This window comes from Chanodichthys erythropterus, chromosome 11, assembly GCF_024489055.1.
Source record: "Chanodichthys erythropterus isolate Z2021 chromosome 11, ASM2448905v1, whole genome shotgun sequence".
In the NCBI taxonomy this organism is placed as follows: domain Eukaryota; kingdom Metazoa; phylum Chordata; class Actinopteri; order Cypriniformes; family Xenocyprididae; genus Chanodichthys; species Chanodichthys erythropterus.
Genome location: NC_090231.1, coordinates 32,448,037 through 32,462,875, shown reverse-complemented (window position 1 = coordinate 32,462,875; position 14,839 = coordinate 32,448,037). Strand labels below are relative to the sequence as shown.

The following is a 14,839-nucleotide window of genomic DNA, read 5'->3' as shown; positions in this document are numbered from 1 at the left end:
CAGGATTTTTGGGTAAACTAACCCTTTAAGAACTCAATAGATTCAAAATACATTTTCATTTCAAGTTTAAATTTAAAAAAAAATGAGGTTTGCATTTAGAAAATGTACATTTGTGTATGTGATATTTAGCTATTGGACAGAAAATCTGATGAGAAGCTGAAGTGCAGAATGATGTAATCAAAATCGTTCGTCCATATTAGCGGAAGTGTAATGCTTGTATCTTCTAAATGCGTATTTTGTCATTATTTTGAAGCACACTAGCTTATGGTTAAACTTAAGGCTAACATATCCATACTAAAACCTAAAAAAAAAAACTTGAGATCATGGGGACATTAAACTCATTACATTATAGGCCTATAAGGGAAATTATTTTTGTAAAAGGAGTCCATGCTCGAAATGGATGTAGGCTACTTTTTATAATGATTACCTCCTTTTGCCATTATTACTGCGGGTAAAACAATCATCTTTTTCTAGCACGTTCTGTAGTCTCCTCCTCCGAAGAGTCCAGTGCGCGCTTAGTTCGCGGGCGTTTCTGTATTTGTGGGTGTTTTCAAACTGATGGGTGTCTATATATCATGCAATGAAAATGATCCCCTTCACCCGTCCCCACCCCTAAACCCTACCCACATTCTGATGTGGGCAAATCAGGTAACGCTCTCAAGAACGCCCCTCTATTTATGGCCTCGCCCACTGATCATCACTGTCCTGCAGAGACCTGTACTTGGGCTCAGTCTGGAAATGCACTTCCGGTCGTTGTGACGTGGCTGACAGTGGAAAATATTTCAGCAGAGAAATCGGGAGTCGGTCTGCTGCAGTGCTCCAGCTGTTCTAGACAGCAGTGCCTGGATGGCAGGGTCAAACCGGAGTGAAAACTGTAGGAATATCAGCAGGGTAAGATAAAACGGTTTTTATTTATCGCTGCAAATCTGGTCGACAGTGATTCTTTTTGAAGGCACGCAACTTTGTATCGAAGTAGTTTGCAAACACAGTTGCTTTTATCGGAAACATAATTGCAGCAACGTTGTGTTTTGCGAGTTTCTGTGCATTGCCCATAAGTATCACATAAACACTACCGATTTTGCTTTCGGGCCTTCGATTTTCTGCTTTGATTAGTTTTGCAGCGAAACGCTGTAACGTGGCAAACTCTTTGAAAACTGTCGGAAAAACGGTCTGGAATTTCTCGGGAATTTCACCGCTTCCTGAACTCGTGCACGTCCACTCCAAAAACCGTCCAAGCGTATGTGAATGTTACTGATTGTACAACATGTTTGTCCACGCAAAACGGGCATTATTAGTGACATTCACGACGGTTAAATCTCAAATTCATAAATGCACATACAATAAAGGCAATTTAAACTCTTATATCAAGTTTCAGTGTTGTTTAAAGACGAAGACCGCTGAATTAATTTAGCCTCATTATTATTGAGCGATAGTTATAAACTGTCTGAAGAGATTGTGTTAGGCCTGGCTATATTGCATTATCTGATATCATGTTTTAAATGTTTAATTTCTTTATACATTATATCCTCGTGTTGACTGTAACTACCTAAAAGGTGTGGTGTTTTGTGTGGGCTGTGACTCATAGCCTTGGTCTTTTTGAACGTCTGCCTTTTTATGTGGTGTATTCTGTTTAAACTGTGTTTTTTGGGGATGTAGATAGAAGTGGAGGCAGTTAGTCACCTTATCCAGACCATTTCAATTTGTAGGTCAAGCCAGAGGGCTAATTCTCAATGGTTTCCCTGTTCAAAATGGGGTTTAAGAATAGCAGTTTTTGAATTATGGATAAAATGTCCTTCATATTTTCAGGCATAAATTTCTCAGTCATACTTGAATTTTGAAGCTGTGGTTAACAAGTTGCTATATAAGAACTACAACAGATATCACCTTTGTAAAGGTATTCATATCCTTTTGATAGTTGCCATGGGGATTTTTTTTTTTTTTTTTTTTTTTTTTAAATAATGGTTTTAAAGAGTAATCTAAATGGTAATCAGAAATTCTGTCCATCCGACAGTAATAATTTCACAGATATAACTGAACCATTCAAAAGGTTTAGGGTCAAATTATTATTATTATTATTATTATATATATATTTTTTTATTATATATATATATATATATATATATATATATATATATATATATATATATATATATATATATATATATATAAGCAGTCTCTTATGCTCACCATACAATGTAACTGATTTTATTTTATTATATTTTAAAACGCAATTTATTCATGTTCTTTCAGAAATCATTATAATATTCTGATTATCCATGTTGAACAGTTGTGTTTGTGCTGCTTAATGTTTTTGTGGAAACTATTTTTTTTTTCTAAGGTTTCTTTTTATATTTCAAACGAACAGCATTTAATAGTGTTGCTGTCCCATTTGATCAAATTAAAGTGTCAGTGCTGAATAATAGTATTACTTTAACCTTAATCTTACTGACCCCAAACTTTTGAACTCTAGTGTTTACAGAAGAGAATATATTCCTGCTTGTGATGCTCTTGTTAAATTTCAAAGTGGCTCAAACACAACACTGAAAATGTGTCAAATATTTGATGCCACTGATATGGTAAAGTGACTGGGTTGTACAATGTTTATTTCATCCGGAACTAAGAAACCCTGAACATTATTAACTAATCTTTCCACTTCATGAAATTTTGTTTGAAGGCTCCTCTCTACCTTACAGCACCCCACATGTTTCTTCCAAGTGTTTTGCGGAGGTCTGGGCTGATGAGCGCAGGACCTGAGAAGCCCGTTTGGGCATTTGCTGTGCTGCTCCTTGTCGCCGCCCTACTGGCGTCATCCTTTGGTGGGAAGATGATGGCTCAGACTGCTGTGGCCCAGGCAAAGACTGCACCTGCAGGACCAGGACCGTGGTGCATTAAGGACCTTCTAGACCTCCAGTACCTGGATGAGCTGTTCTCTGTAGATAACCTAGACGTTTGGTTCTGCTCCCTCTTGGGATCGATTGCCATCGGACTCAGTGGTATCTTTCCGCTTTTAGTGATACCCATTGAAGCTGGAACAACTTTGAAAACTGAGGGTAAGTCACACTTATATGCTTGCAAGCTGTTTGTGATCTAGGCCTTTGTATGTAACCAGCTCATTGTAACAGCTAATCTAGGATCAGGTTACATGCTAACCAGGTCAGGTTCATTGTGTTACAGCCAGAGCTGGTCCAGATATTCGCAGTAGTGTCCCAGTGCTGACTAATGGACAGGGATTTGTATTTTTGTGTCTTCTCCTTGTTTATTCCTTCAGGTGGAAAAGGTTTTCTTTTCTGGCCCTGTGCAGGTCATCTATAATTTGTGAGCAAAATGGGGAAAATTAGATGATTGTTAAAATATTCTGTTCACACATCAGGCCTAGTGTGACAAACAGACATGTGTTTGTTATTAATACAAGCAAGAGAGAAACGGCTTGTAGATTTAAGGCAGGGCTTTTGTGGCACTTCCTCCTTTTAATTCAAGATCATGTTTTCCGTGGGATTTTTCTTTGCTGCTTTTTCCTAGTTCCGCAGTCTTTTTTTTTTTTTTTTCGTACCATGTTAAAGTAATTTCCCATCCACAAAATAAACACACACAATATATATATATATATATATATATATTATATAATATGTGTGTGTGTTTTAAAGGAGAATGACAACTAAGTCATCAAGTTCAGTCCTAAAATTTCTGTGAATTTCTCTTTTTATTTTTCATTTTATTTTTTTATTTTATTTGAAATAATACTGGTTCCTCCTGCACTGTATAAGCCTGAATAAGTTGGCAAAACTCAAAAAAAATTGAGGCAATCAGTTGTCTCAATTTTTAAGTTAAGAAATTCAAAGTTTAAGTTTATTTTGTACTCCATAAATTTTAATTGCTCTTAACTTGAAATGTTTTTAACACTTCATTTTAACATTTACTCTCCTTTTTCAGTGTCATGGGCAAAGTATGCTGCGAAATAGAAATCAGTTCAGTTTCAGTTAAAATTAAGTTCTTCTAAATTAAAAGAAAAAAGTTCATAAAACTCAACAATGAAACGGTTCAATTTGCTTAACAATTTAAAACTGTTAGTTCTGTGAACTTGAAAGAAAAAAGTGCTTAATACTTATAAAAGTTAATTTGACTGAACTAATTGGTTTAAGTTTGTCCTACTCAAAACAATTATTTTGAGCGTTAGGGTTTACAGTGTGGTTATACGGCAGTTCACACTATTAGGTAGCTGACGATGTGTAAGCAAAGCCACAATATTTCATAGCTTACTCAGTTACTACTTAAAAATAATGGTCAGAAAGACATTGCTGTTGATGAAGAGTTTTGTTTTTGATAGGGCACAGAAAGTGCAGCAGTACATGGTAAATGCATGAGCAGACCTGAATGAATATTTCTCTTGTAGATTCCTTATACGCAATGAAATCTGTATCGTTGGAATGATGAATAAATATAAAAATGAACATTTGCCACTGTATTCATATGATGACAATGATCTTGCAGAGCGAATATCCAACCGTCACTGAGAATAACGTTGTGTGAGCATGCTTGACCTTCAAAAGAATTTGTTGAGCAATCGCATCTTCTGCTACACCTGTCATGGCTTGTTCAAATAATTCTTGATGTAGTGGACGTTCAAGAGAAGAACCAACAGAACCATAATACCGTGAATGCAAAAAAGGTGTGCTGCACAGTAACATTATACAGTGAACAGGTTGGTCTGTAAAGACCTTTGCAGAGGGCAATGCTGCTCAGTGAAACTTTTGTCTGCGATGATATCAGTCATGCAGAAATAGTTCAGAGTCTGGCAGTGGATCCCAGTCAGGAAGTAGACAGGCTTAAGAGAAGGTCTGTTCTGACCTACCAGTGTAGAGTGCAGTGGGCAGGAGAATACAGGGTTAGATGGAATTATAAGCAATTTTAGGTGTGTCCTGTACCACAGAGACTCACCACATGATTTTGAAAGCAATGGTGAATAATGGCGTTAGATATTTTAGGCTTGCAACCTTAAAGTGTTTGCAATGAGTCTGTGGGAATATAATCCCACAAACTCATTGCAAACTATGTTATTACAGCTTTGCAGCTTCAGAACCTAAGCTGAACAAAATGATTCTTAAAGATGCGTTTCTCTGTCTGCTATGTACATGTGAAGGATTTGTTTAATACAGCAAGATGCATATCAAGCATTTCTGGTATGTTTATGGAGATGACGCTGATGCTTTCACTCTGATTGCAGCTGGGTGTCAGAAGCTGAAGAAGCTGCTGAGTTTTGCCATTGGTGGTCTCCTAGGAGACGTGTTTCTCCACCTCCTTCCTGAAGCCTGGGCTTACACTTCCAGTCCTGGTGAGAATTCTCACATTATATTTAACATTTGCTGTTGTTCATGCATTAATCATCATCTGTGTGCTCTTTCTCAGTCTTTGAAATGGGAATCCCTTAGAAAACTATGCCTTTTTAACATTTTAACTAGCCCAGTAATGGACCCTTCACTACACTCCGTTCCCTTGGTAACTCTGGCGCAGTCTCTCATGTTCACTATGGTACTGGAATCAATATGGAAAAATGGCACTAAGTAACATTTACTTTGAAGCATATGTTTATTGATCTTATGTCTTAATTTTTGGGATAACACTTCATTTTTAAGGCTAACACAGTGTAATTCATAGCTTGCATTATCATTAAAAAATAAAAACACACAGAACTTCTGTAAACTTCTAAAAGATGAGACCAAAAGCTTGTCAAATATTTTAATAAAGGAAGGATTGGTCACTATACAGTACAGTTAAGGTGGAGCCTTTTTTTTTTTTTTTGTATTTAAAGTATACATTTATAGAATTAAAGTTTTGAATTGTTTACTTTTATATTTTCAGTTTATATTTTATATAATTTTTATTTATTAAAAATATTTTATTTCATTTTGTTTTAGTAATATTAATACTTATTGTATTTCAGTTAGTTTGCATTTGAGGCAAATTCTTATTTTTAAGTTTTTCATCTAATGTTTTATTTAATCTTTTCAATTACATAAATGCTTTTTACTAGTTTTAGTTAACAATAACACTAGATGGAGCTTAGTGAAGTTTAATTTTAATTTTTTTTTTTTTTTCTTCTTAGATTTATATAGAAAAAGGCAAATTTCTTTTTTTTTCTTTCTCACCCTTTTTGTGTTTGCATATGCTGGATAGATGGGTCCCACAGACACTATCGTATGCAGGGTTTGTGGGTGATAGGAGGTCTGCTGTCCTTTCTGATCTTGGAGAAGATGTTCCCTGATGAAGACGGTGACCCAGAGAGCAGAACTGCCTGCCAAAAAGCCAAAGTAAGTTACATGTGCTTTTGCCCTCTCTCACTTAATTTCTTGAACCTGCATTTTTAACTATTTAGCAACTTTCATAGCCTACAATGTAGTTCCATGTATGTTATATAGATATAGCTTATACTCTACATATTCCAGCACTTTGAATCAGTTCAGTTGATGTATAAAGTGTAACATTGCATTTCTGATCCTCATGGGGGAGCCAAAGGATGATGATGGAGTTATGCACACTACAGACTCGCAGACATTCATTATACATCCACTCAAGCTCCACTATGCATCCTGTGTAGTATACAATCAGAACAGTCAGAATATTTATAATTCTCAGTTTATTTATTTTTTTAGTTCTGAAACTTTCCCCTTATTTAACTATAAAAGTCACAAGTACAACTATTGAAAAAATGTTTTACTGGCACATTTTCCTTTTTGAGTAATAGTTTGTGGTTTCACAGGACCTTTGACTCCGCTTTCTTCCTGCTTCTTAAACAATGTCCCAAGTGTTATAAATATTTTTATATAGTGCTGCTTGAAAGTTTGTGAATCACTTGCAGAATCTGTGAAAATGTATATCATTTTAACAAAATACATGTCATTTTTTTATTTAGTACTGTCCTGAGTTAGATATTTTACATAAACAATGTTTACATAAACTCTACAAGACAAAAAAATTGTTGAATTTATAAATATGACCCCATTCAAAAGTTTATGAACCCTTGATTCTTAATACTGTGTGTGGTTACCTGAATGATCTACAACTGTTTTTTTGTTTTGTGATGGTTGTCCATGAGTCACTTGTTTGTCCTGAACAGTTAAACTGCCCAAAATTCTTCAGAAAACTCCCCCAGGTCCCAAAGATTCTTCAGTTTTCCAGCATTTTTTGCGTATTTGAACCCTTTACAGCAGTGACTGAATGATTCTCAGATCCATCTTTTTACACTGAGGACAACTGAGGAACCCAAACACAACTATTAAAAAAGGTTCAAACATTCACTGATGCTCCAGTTTTTATATAAAAATATTTAAATAAAATGAGAGAAATCCTGTCCAAAAGTTTTCACCCCCCGGCTCTTAATGCATCATGTTTCCTTCTGGAGCATCAGTGAATGTTTGAACCTTTTTTAATATTTATGTTTGAGTCCCTCAGCTGTCCTCAGTGTAAAAAGATGGATCTGAGAATCTTACAGCCACTGCTGGAAAGGGTTCAAATATTCTTCTTTTCTGAAGAATTTTGGGCAGTTTAACTGTTCAGGACAAACACGTGACTCATGGACACCATCACAAAACAAAAAAAAACAGTTGTAGATCATCCAGGTAACCACACACAGTATTAAGAATCAAGGGTTTATAAACTTTTGAGAGATTGTTGTTGTTGTTGTGTTGTGCACCATATGCAAACTTAAATATAAAAATATCTTACTCAGGACAGTACTAAATAAAAAAAAATAACATGCATATTGTATAATCCCTCTTAATTTGTTAAAGTTATTCATATTTTCACTGATTCTGCAAGGGGTTCACAAACTTTTGTGTGTGTGTGTGTGTGTGTGTGTGTGTGTGTGTGTGTGTGTGTGTGTGTGTGTGTGTGTGTGTGTGTGTGTGTGTGTGTGTGTGTGTGTGTGTGTGTGTGTGTGTGTGTGTGTGTGTGTGTGTGTGTGTGTGTGTGTGTGTGTGTGTGTGTGTGTGTGTGTGTGTGTGTGTGTGTGTGTGTGTGTGTGTGTGTGTGTGTGTGCTTTTGTTTATATTACATTGTGGGGACCAAATGTCCCCATGATGTAATATAAACCTGAGTTCACCTACATCGTGGGGACCAGCCAGCGGTCCCCACAATGTAAATGGGTTTATAAATCATATAGAATGAGTTTTTGTGAAAAAGTAAAAGTTTGCACAGTTTCCTGTGAGGGTTAGGTTTAGGGGTAGGGGCAGGGTAGGGGGATAGAATGTACAGTTTGTTCAGTGTAAAATGCATTGAAGTCTATGGAAAGTCCCCACAATTCACAAAAACAAACGTGTGTGTGTGTGTGTGTGTGTGTGTGTGTGTGTGTGTGTGTGTGTGTGTGTGTGTGTGTGTGTGTGTGTGTGTGTGTGTGTGTGTGTGTGTGTGTGTGTGTGTGTGTGTGTGTGTGTGTGTGTGTGTGTGTGTGTGTGTGTGTGTGTGTGTAAAATTCTTGTTTAAACATTTTAATTTTAAAGATTAAATTTTTTTTTTTGGGTGAGTGCAAACATAATCCTGACTGAATAATTGATGTTATAGGAATGTTGTGGAGTCTCGAATCATGAATCACTGTTCATATCAGACGGATATTCAAAATCCCAAGTCAGGTCCTATTCAAATACCCACAGGACCATTCCTGGCATTTAAAAAGAACCCAAAACCCTTTACTCTAGGCTCATTTCAGCATATTGCATCAGTGCCAGTTACACACACACACAGACACGCACACCTTTTCATTTTCCGGGCTCCACCCCAAGGAATATAACCGCTTAAGGCCTTAAAATATTTGCTCAGATGCTTCCTAAGACAAATGAACCAATTTGTTCCACTTACTTTCAAGTGTAGACATGACATGGCTTGCTTTGTGTCAACATATAAATTTACATATAAACCCATTTCTAAATAAAATAAGGATCACCCTTGGCGTGTCCATATTTCCACCTTCATGTTTGGTTCTTTTTGTCTGGTCTCTTTTTCTTGTTTTGTGTATTTTAGTTTGGTGTCGGGGCAGAATAATAGGCTGCACCATTGAAGCTTTGTGCACTGCAACAAAAGAAATGTGCTTGGATGGATCAATTGTGTCACTTTTTTTTTTTTTTTTTGCCTTGGACACTCAAATCACACAAAACAGAGGAGCTTGCAGTGCCTGTGATGTAGATGTCCACTTTTTCCCACCCTCTGCCTGCCCTTCTAATTATGACTTTTAATTTGACTTGGATTATGACTTTTAGCTGTTTGTAAATGTCTACGTCTGAGTCTTCTGCTTTTCTTACGAGAGACCTGGAAGTTTGATTGATAGTCCGTGCTCTGTTTAGGTAACTATAAATAACGTCTAGCAGGAAGCAGCTGCCACTAGCGTTCCATCAGCAGACAGACGGGCCACAGAAGTCAGTCACGGTGCACAGAAACCACAGTTGAGAGTCCTTGCAGACTGTGGGCTAGAAGAGGGAGGAAGCTTCTAGTTCTGTTATTACATTCAGAAATGCTCGTTGCAGTAGAGAGTGATTCTTTTCTCACAGTCAGCTTTTGCCAGCTATTTCTGTCTCAAAAAAACTGATGTGGAAAGACTCTTGAGTTTAGAGGCAGAAACATATTAAGATTTTATTGACATGAAAACTGAAATTCTTAGATTTTAGGCTTTGAATGTGAACTAATGTGGAGCTAAACTGAGTGTTATTTGTCTGCTGAGGGGTTAGTTTGTTTAATTTGAGAATTAAAAGATTAGTTATAGTTATGTACAGAGTAGTTGTGTGCTGTGCATTCCCACAGACAAATTTGACATTTTCCTCATTTTATAAAAATGAATTGAAAACATGTTTATAGCAGTGTACTTGTAATGGAGCGGACAAACCAGCATAGAACTGGGAATAGAATTGTTTAAAAAAAAAAAAGTACTGTTTAAAAGTTTTTGTTAAACTTCTTGAACAAAAGTATAGTAAAAACAGGAATATTGTGAAATGGTACAATTTACAATAAGTGTAATATTTTAAAATGTAATTTATGATGGCAAAGCTGAATTTTCAGCATCATTATTCCAGTCTTCAGTGTCACATGATCCTTCAGAAATCATTCAAATATGCTGATTTGCTGCTCAGGTAACATTTCTTATTAAGCAGCACAACTGTTTTCAACATTAATATGTTTGTGGTAAATGTGATCAATTTTACTGACACTTGATCAATTTAATACATCCATGCTGAATGAAAGTGTTAATTTCTTTTGAATAGTAGTGTACCTAGTCACTTGGTATCCAATTTAATTCCAGGTTTTATTTGAAGGTGGGGAAATTGTCAGTTTGCTCTTGAATGCTCTGAAATGAACCCAGATTTGTTAGATTGGTTTACTGTGGTGTTCTCTCTCTCCATACTAGTCCTCTTCAACAGAAATGAGCAGCGAGGTCTCTGTGTCCCCCAAAACAAATGGCATCTGCTCAAACAACAACTCCGACTCCAAGCCAAAGACTGACATCAGCCCTTACACGGAGCCAGAGAAAATAAAAGTAAGATGCACACATAAATCATGCCTTGTACACAATGAAAGGTCTAAGTGGTTATTAGATTATTAAAGACAAGTACATCTAAATCATACAGCATTTGAAAAGTGTCTGTTATCTTGTCTCTTTCATTTACTGTATATGCAATGTTTCCTTATTTCTTCAGACAAGTGGTTATCTAAACCTTCTTGCTAACTGCATTGATAACTTCACTCATGGGCTTGCGGTGGCAGGAAGCTTCTTAGTAAGCCGAAAGGTAAGAGCAAACCGAGACCAATTCCATATAAAAGTTGAGCAGTACTACTAGAGACCTTACTAAAGTAATGCATGCTAAAGTAAATCAGATTGCTACTAGTTCAAGTTTTTGCTCTGTGTAGAGCAGTTGGATGTCTAGTAAGGATGACTGTGTTATATAAATAGATTCAGTTACTGTTTATAGTATGATTTGGCAACTTTTAAGCATTTTAAACCTTATATTTTAAAGCATTTAAGAAGTTTTTCCCATGATTCTTTTGGATCATTGCAAACTGTGAGATAGAGATGTTTATGTGATGTGTGGTCATATTTATAGTGTAGCAGTATTTATATGGCTTATGTGAAGTTGAAGTCCAGGTGGAGAAGCATAAGGCTCCCAGCATGCGTGGGGAGGGAGTTTCAGAGGAAATGGACTTGGTGCAACATAAACCACCACACTTGCACATAAAAACACGCTTTTACACATTTGCTCACTGGCCTGGACATACATATTTGGCTGCAGAAATGCAAGGCAGAGTACTGATGGAGAGCTGTGCCATTTTACTGTTATCTCTACCTCCCCCATAGCTTCTGTTGACATTCAGTTAAACATATGTGCCAAATAACATTGTCTGGATTATGAAACATAATATGGCTTCACTGCCCTACCGTGGTTCAGTTAGAAAACATAGGGCACACTAAATCATTTGTTTATTCAGAGAACTTTACAATATCTTGCTTTACCTGTCCTAACAGGTTGGTTTCTTAACAACATTTGCTATTTTGCTTCATGAGATCCCACATGAGGTACGTATCTCAATATCTTTCTCTTTTTCTCTGTCTCTTTGAGTTTCAGCCAAGTAATTATTTTATAGCTGATCGATAATCAATTATTACAGACTTGAATGACGAGATTTACTGTACATGAATTGTCTCAGTACTCTGTAGTACTCAATCAGTACTTACTAGTTTCTTTTGCTGTACATGCATTTCTGTCTTTATTGAAAGGTGGGCGATTTTGCCATTTTGCTGCGAGCAGGCTTTGACCGTTGGAAAGCCACCCGTATGCAGCTCTCTACAGCATTAGGGGGAGTCCTGGGGGCGTCTTTTGCTCTTTGCTCCCATTCACAGCATGGAGCAGGTGAGACATCTCATAGCCTCAGACTATATATGCACTACCATTCAAAAGCTTCAATAGGGTCAGTAGAATTCTTTTTTTTTTTTAAAGAAATGAATACTCTTCTTCAGCAAGGATACATTTCTTTAAGTAACATATTACTGAAAACTTACCAACCCCAAACTTTTGAATGGTAGTGTATCTTTGATCTTTTCCATCTTTCTTCTGATGGTAGTGTTATTGTTTCCAATGTTGTTCTGCTTATTTATGACTTAAAGGGTTAGTTCACCCTGAAATGAAAATTCTGTTATTAATTACTCACCCTCATGTCTTTCCAAAACCATAAGACTTTTGTTCATATTCAGAAAACAAATGAAGGTCTTTTTAATGAAATCTGAGAGATTTCTGTCCCTCCATTAACTGCAACTAGAACTTTGACACTTGTTCATAATGTTCATAAAGTGATCAGAAAACTAATCCATATGAATGGAGTAGTTTAGTTAAAAGAGACTCGATCGCTTTTTATGATGAACAGATTTAATTTAGGCTTTTACTCGCATATAAACCTTGAGCAGCGAAACCTAAACAAAAGCTCATCTGAACTTAAATGACGCGTGATGACAAACCTCTTCCAGAAGCTCAAACGTTCTGCTTAACACACAAGAACGAAGCTCATTGGTTACTCAGCACATCTTATGGGTTTGGAATGACATGAGGGTGAGTAATTAATGGCAGAATTTTCATTTTGAGGTGAACTAACCCTTTAATGTAGGAATACCAAATACCAAATTTGTTTGGATATTCCACAAAATAAGCATTTGATCATGTCATTCTGGACTATAAATGTGGATCAGTGTGCTTGTATAAGTTCCTTATCAAACATGTTCTTCAGTGTTAGTTCTGCTCATGTGTCTCTATAGAGAATGCCACTGCCTGGATCCTGCCCTTCACCTCAGGTGGCTTTATCTACATTGCCTTGGTCAATGTGGTACCTGATCTGCTAGAGGAGACCAACCCTAGGTAAGGTTTATTTTTTTTATTATTATTATTATTATTATATATCTCTCACGTGTGAAATGCCTCTCGTACTTCACATATCAAATTACAGAATGTCCATGACCATGTCCCCTGTTCCCACAGGAACTCTTTATTGCAGGTTCTGCTGTTGTTTTGTGGGATAGCAGTCATGGCTCTTCTCTCAGTCGTGATGGATTAGCGAGCACTGCTTTTATCAAGGGACGTTTAGAGTGCCACGGAGCATGGGCTCATGGACAATTCACTCCACTGTTTCAGCTTTAAATAATTTAGACATTTTTGTCACCCCAAAGAACACGCGAGGAAAGACCAATTAAACAAACAGCCTTGACAATCAGGTTTTTGTATCTTTGTCCGTACGTGTGATTTTTAGCCTTATCCTTCAAACACCTCAAACAGTCTGTGTCCAGATTAAATTTAGACTGAACTCCTGATGCCTTATAGGCTCCAGCTAAAACTGAAGGGAAACACAGGTTTATTCAAATGGTGCTCTGAAATAACAGTAGTTGTTTTGGCTGAAATATGCCATGAAATTTGCTCCTATTTTTCATTCTTGTTCATATTCATGTTCTTGTCTGGTCTTATTGACTTATGCTCTGAATGTTATTTCCCGTTGTCAGTATAGGTTACATCACCATGATTTGCTTTAATTGTAAGTCATAGCATACTGCAAATGCAATTTTGCAACAGGTCAACACATTCTTTATTAAGAGACAGTATACAGGCACATACACTTACATAATCAGATTTTTGATTGTCATCATCATTGCTTTTCTATAAAGCTGCTTCACTTTTATAAATGATTCTGTGGAAGTCTATACAAGCTCATTTCACACTTCATTTGCTTAGGTTAAGACATACCAGGCTTTGCATGAATACTTATTCCTCTTGCACATACATCACCGAACACACTCCCCCTGACAGACACATTTGAAAATACTCAACAGGCCTTATTTTCTTTGATTTTCTTACAGTATTTAGTCTTGTTATTGATTGTGGCCTGATAGCCACTACACTACTGCATTTTACTGATTTTCTGTACAGTTCATTGTGGCCCTGGTGTTGCATTTCAGAATCTAGAGTGATTTAGTCTAGAGGATTGACGGATTCATAAGCAGACAGTTCTTTTACTCGACTGAATTGGTGCCGTTTCATACGTTTCGATCAAATTTTAAAGAACATAATAAAATAGTTGATTAATGGATTGCCTGTTTTGCCAGTTTTGTACATGGAATGTTCTGAACACATCACTTGGTAGGTCAGAACGGTCTTTGCCAAAATGTAAATATTTGAAAAGAGATTATATATATTTATTCTATTAACATTCATGTTGAAAGAAAAATGTATACATTTTAATACTTGAGTCCTCCCATTGTATAGTTGAAATAAAGAAATGTTACTGTTTGATTTAAACCTGTTATGTCTGATTATTATTTTTTTGTTTGTTTGTCACCACTGCTATCCAGACCTACAGAAATTCTTTTTAGAAATATTTGTTAGTTCAGCTGACAGTTTAAATCTCAATCATTTGCTAACCTTCTAAACAAATGTCTATGCTGTTTACTGCTAAAAAGAATAATGGATGATTTAAATTTCCAATCACTCTTATTCAATGCACATAAATATAGAAATAGTAAAAATGCATGTTATTGTCAATTAAAGGGATAGGTCACCCAAAAAATAAAAAATAAAAAAGCTATGTTGAAGAACGTTTGTAACCAAACTGTTGTCCAAAAAAATTTTTAATTTTAAAACTTTAAATGACCTGCTTCAGTACATTTTAAGACCAAGTTTTAATCAACACGTAACCATTAATAGCTTTCTATTTAAGGTTTACTAAATTGCTAACACATGTTTGTGATTATTTTTCTTTTATTTCTTATGTTTTAGATGCAGAACAATTCCTTAGATTGCTTCCTGTACTGTGGGAAATATCCACACGTTGA

The 14,839-nt window shown here is 36.1% G+C and overlaps 1 protein-coding gene across 2 annotated transcripts; it reads left to right on the top strand.

Moving 5' to 3' along the window:
• The first annotated feature begins 761 nt into the window (after positions 1 to 761).
• slc39a13 (solute carrier family 39 member 13) lies at positions 762 to 14,278 on the top strand. Of its 2 annotated transcripts, none has more exons than XM_067400773.1 (10): positions 762 to 891; positions 2,694 to 3,050; positions 5,222 to 5,329; positions 6,172 to 6,305; positions 10,385 to 10,513; positions 10,674 to 10,763; positions 11,498 to 11,548; positions 11,750 to 11,882; positions 12,779 to 12,878; positions 12,999 to 14,278. In XM_067400773.1, the coding sequence occupies exons 2-10, from the start codon at positions 2,702 to 2,704 to the stop codon at positions 13,072 to 13,074; spliced, it is 1,170 nt and encodes a 389-aa protein (XP_067256874.1). In that variant the 5' UTR covers positions 762 to 891; positions 2,694 to 2,701; the 3' UTR covers positions 13,075 to 14,278. The 2 variants fall into 2 exon arrangements, with proteins under 2 accessions (XP_067256874.1, XP_067256873.1); XM_067400772.1 differs by having other exon boundaries at positions 2,675 to 3,050.
• The last annotated feature ends 561 nt before the right edge of the window (positions 14,279 to 14,839 follow it).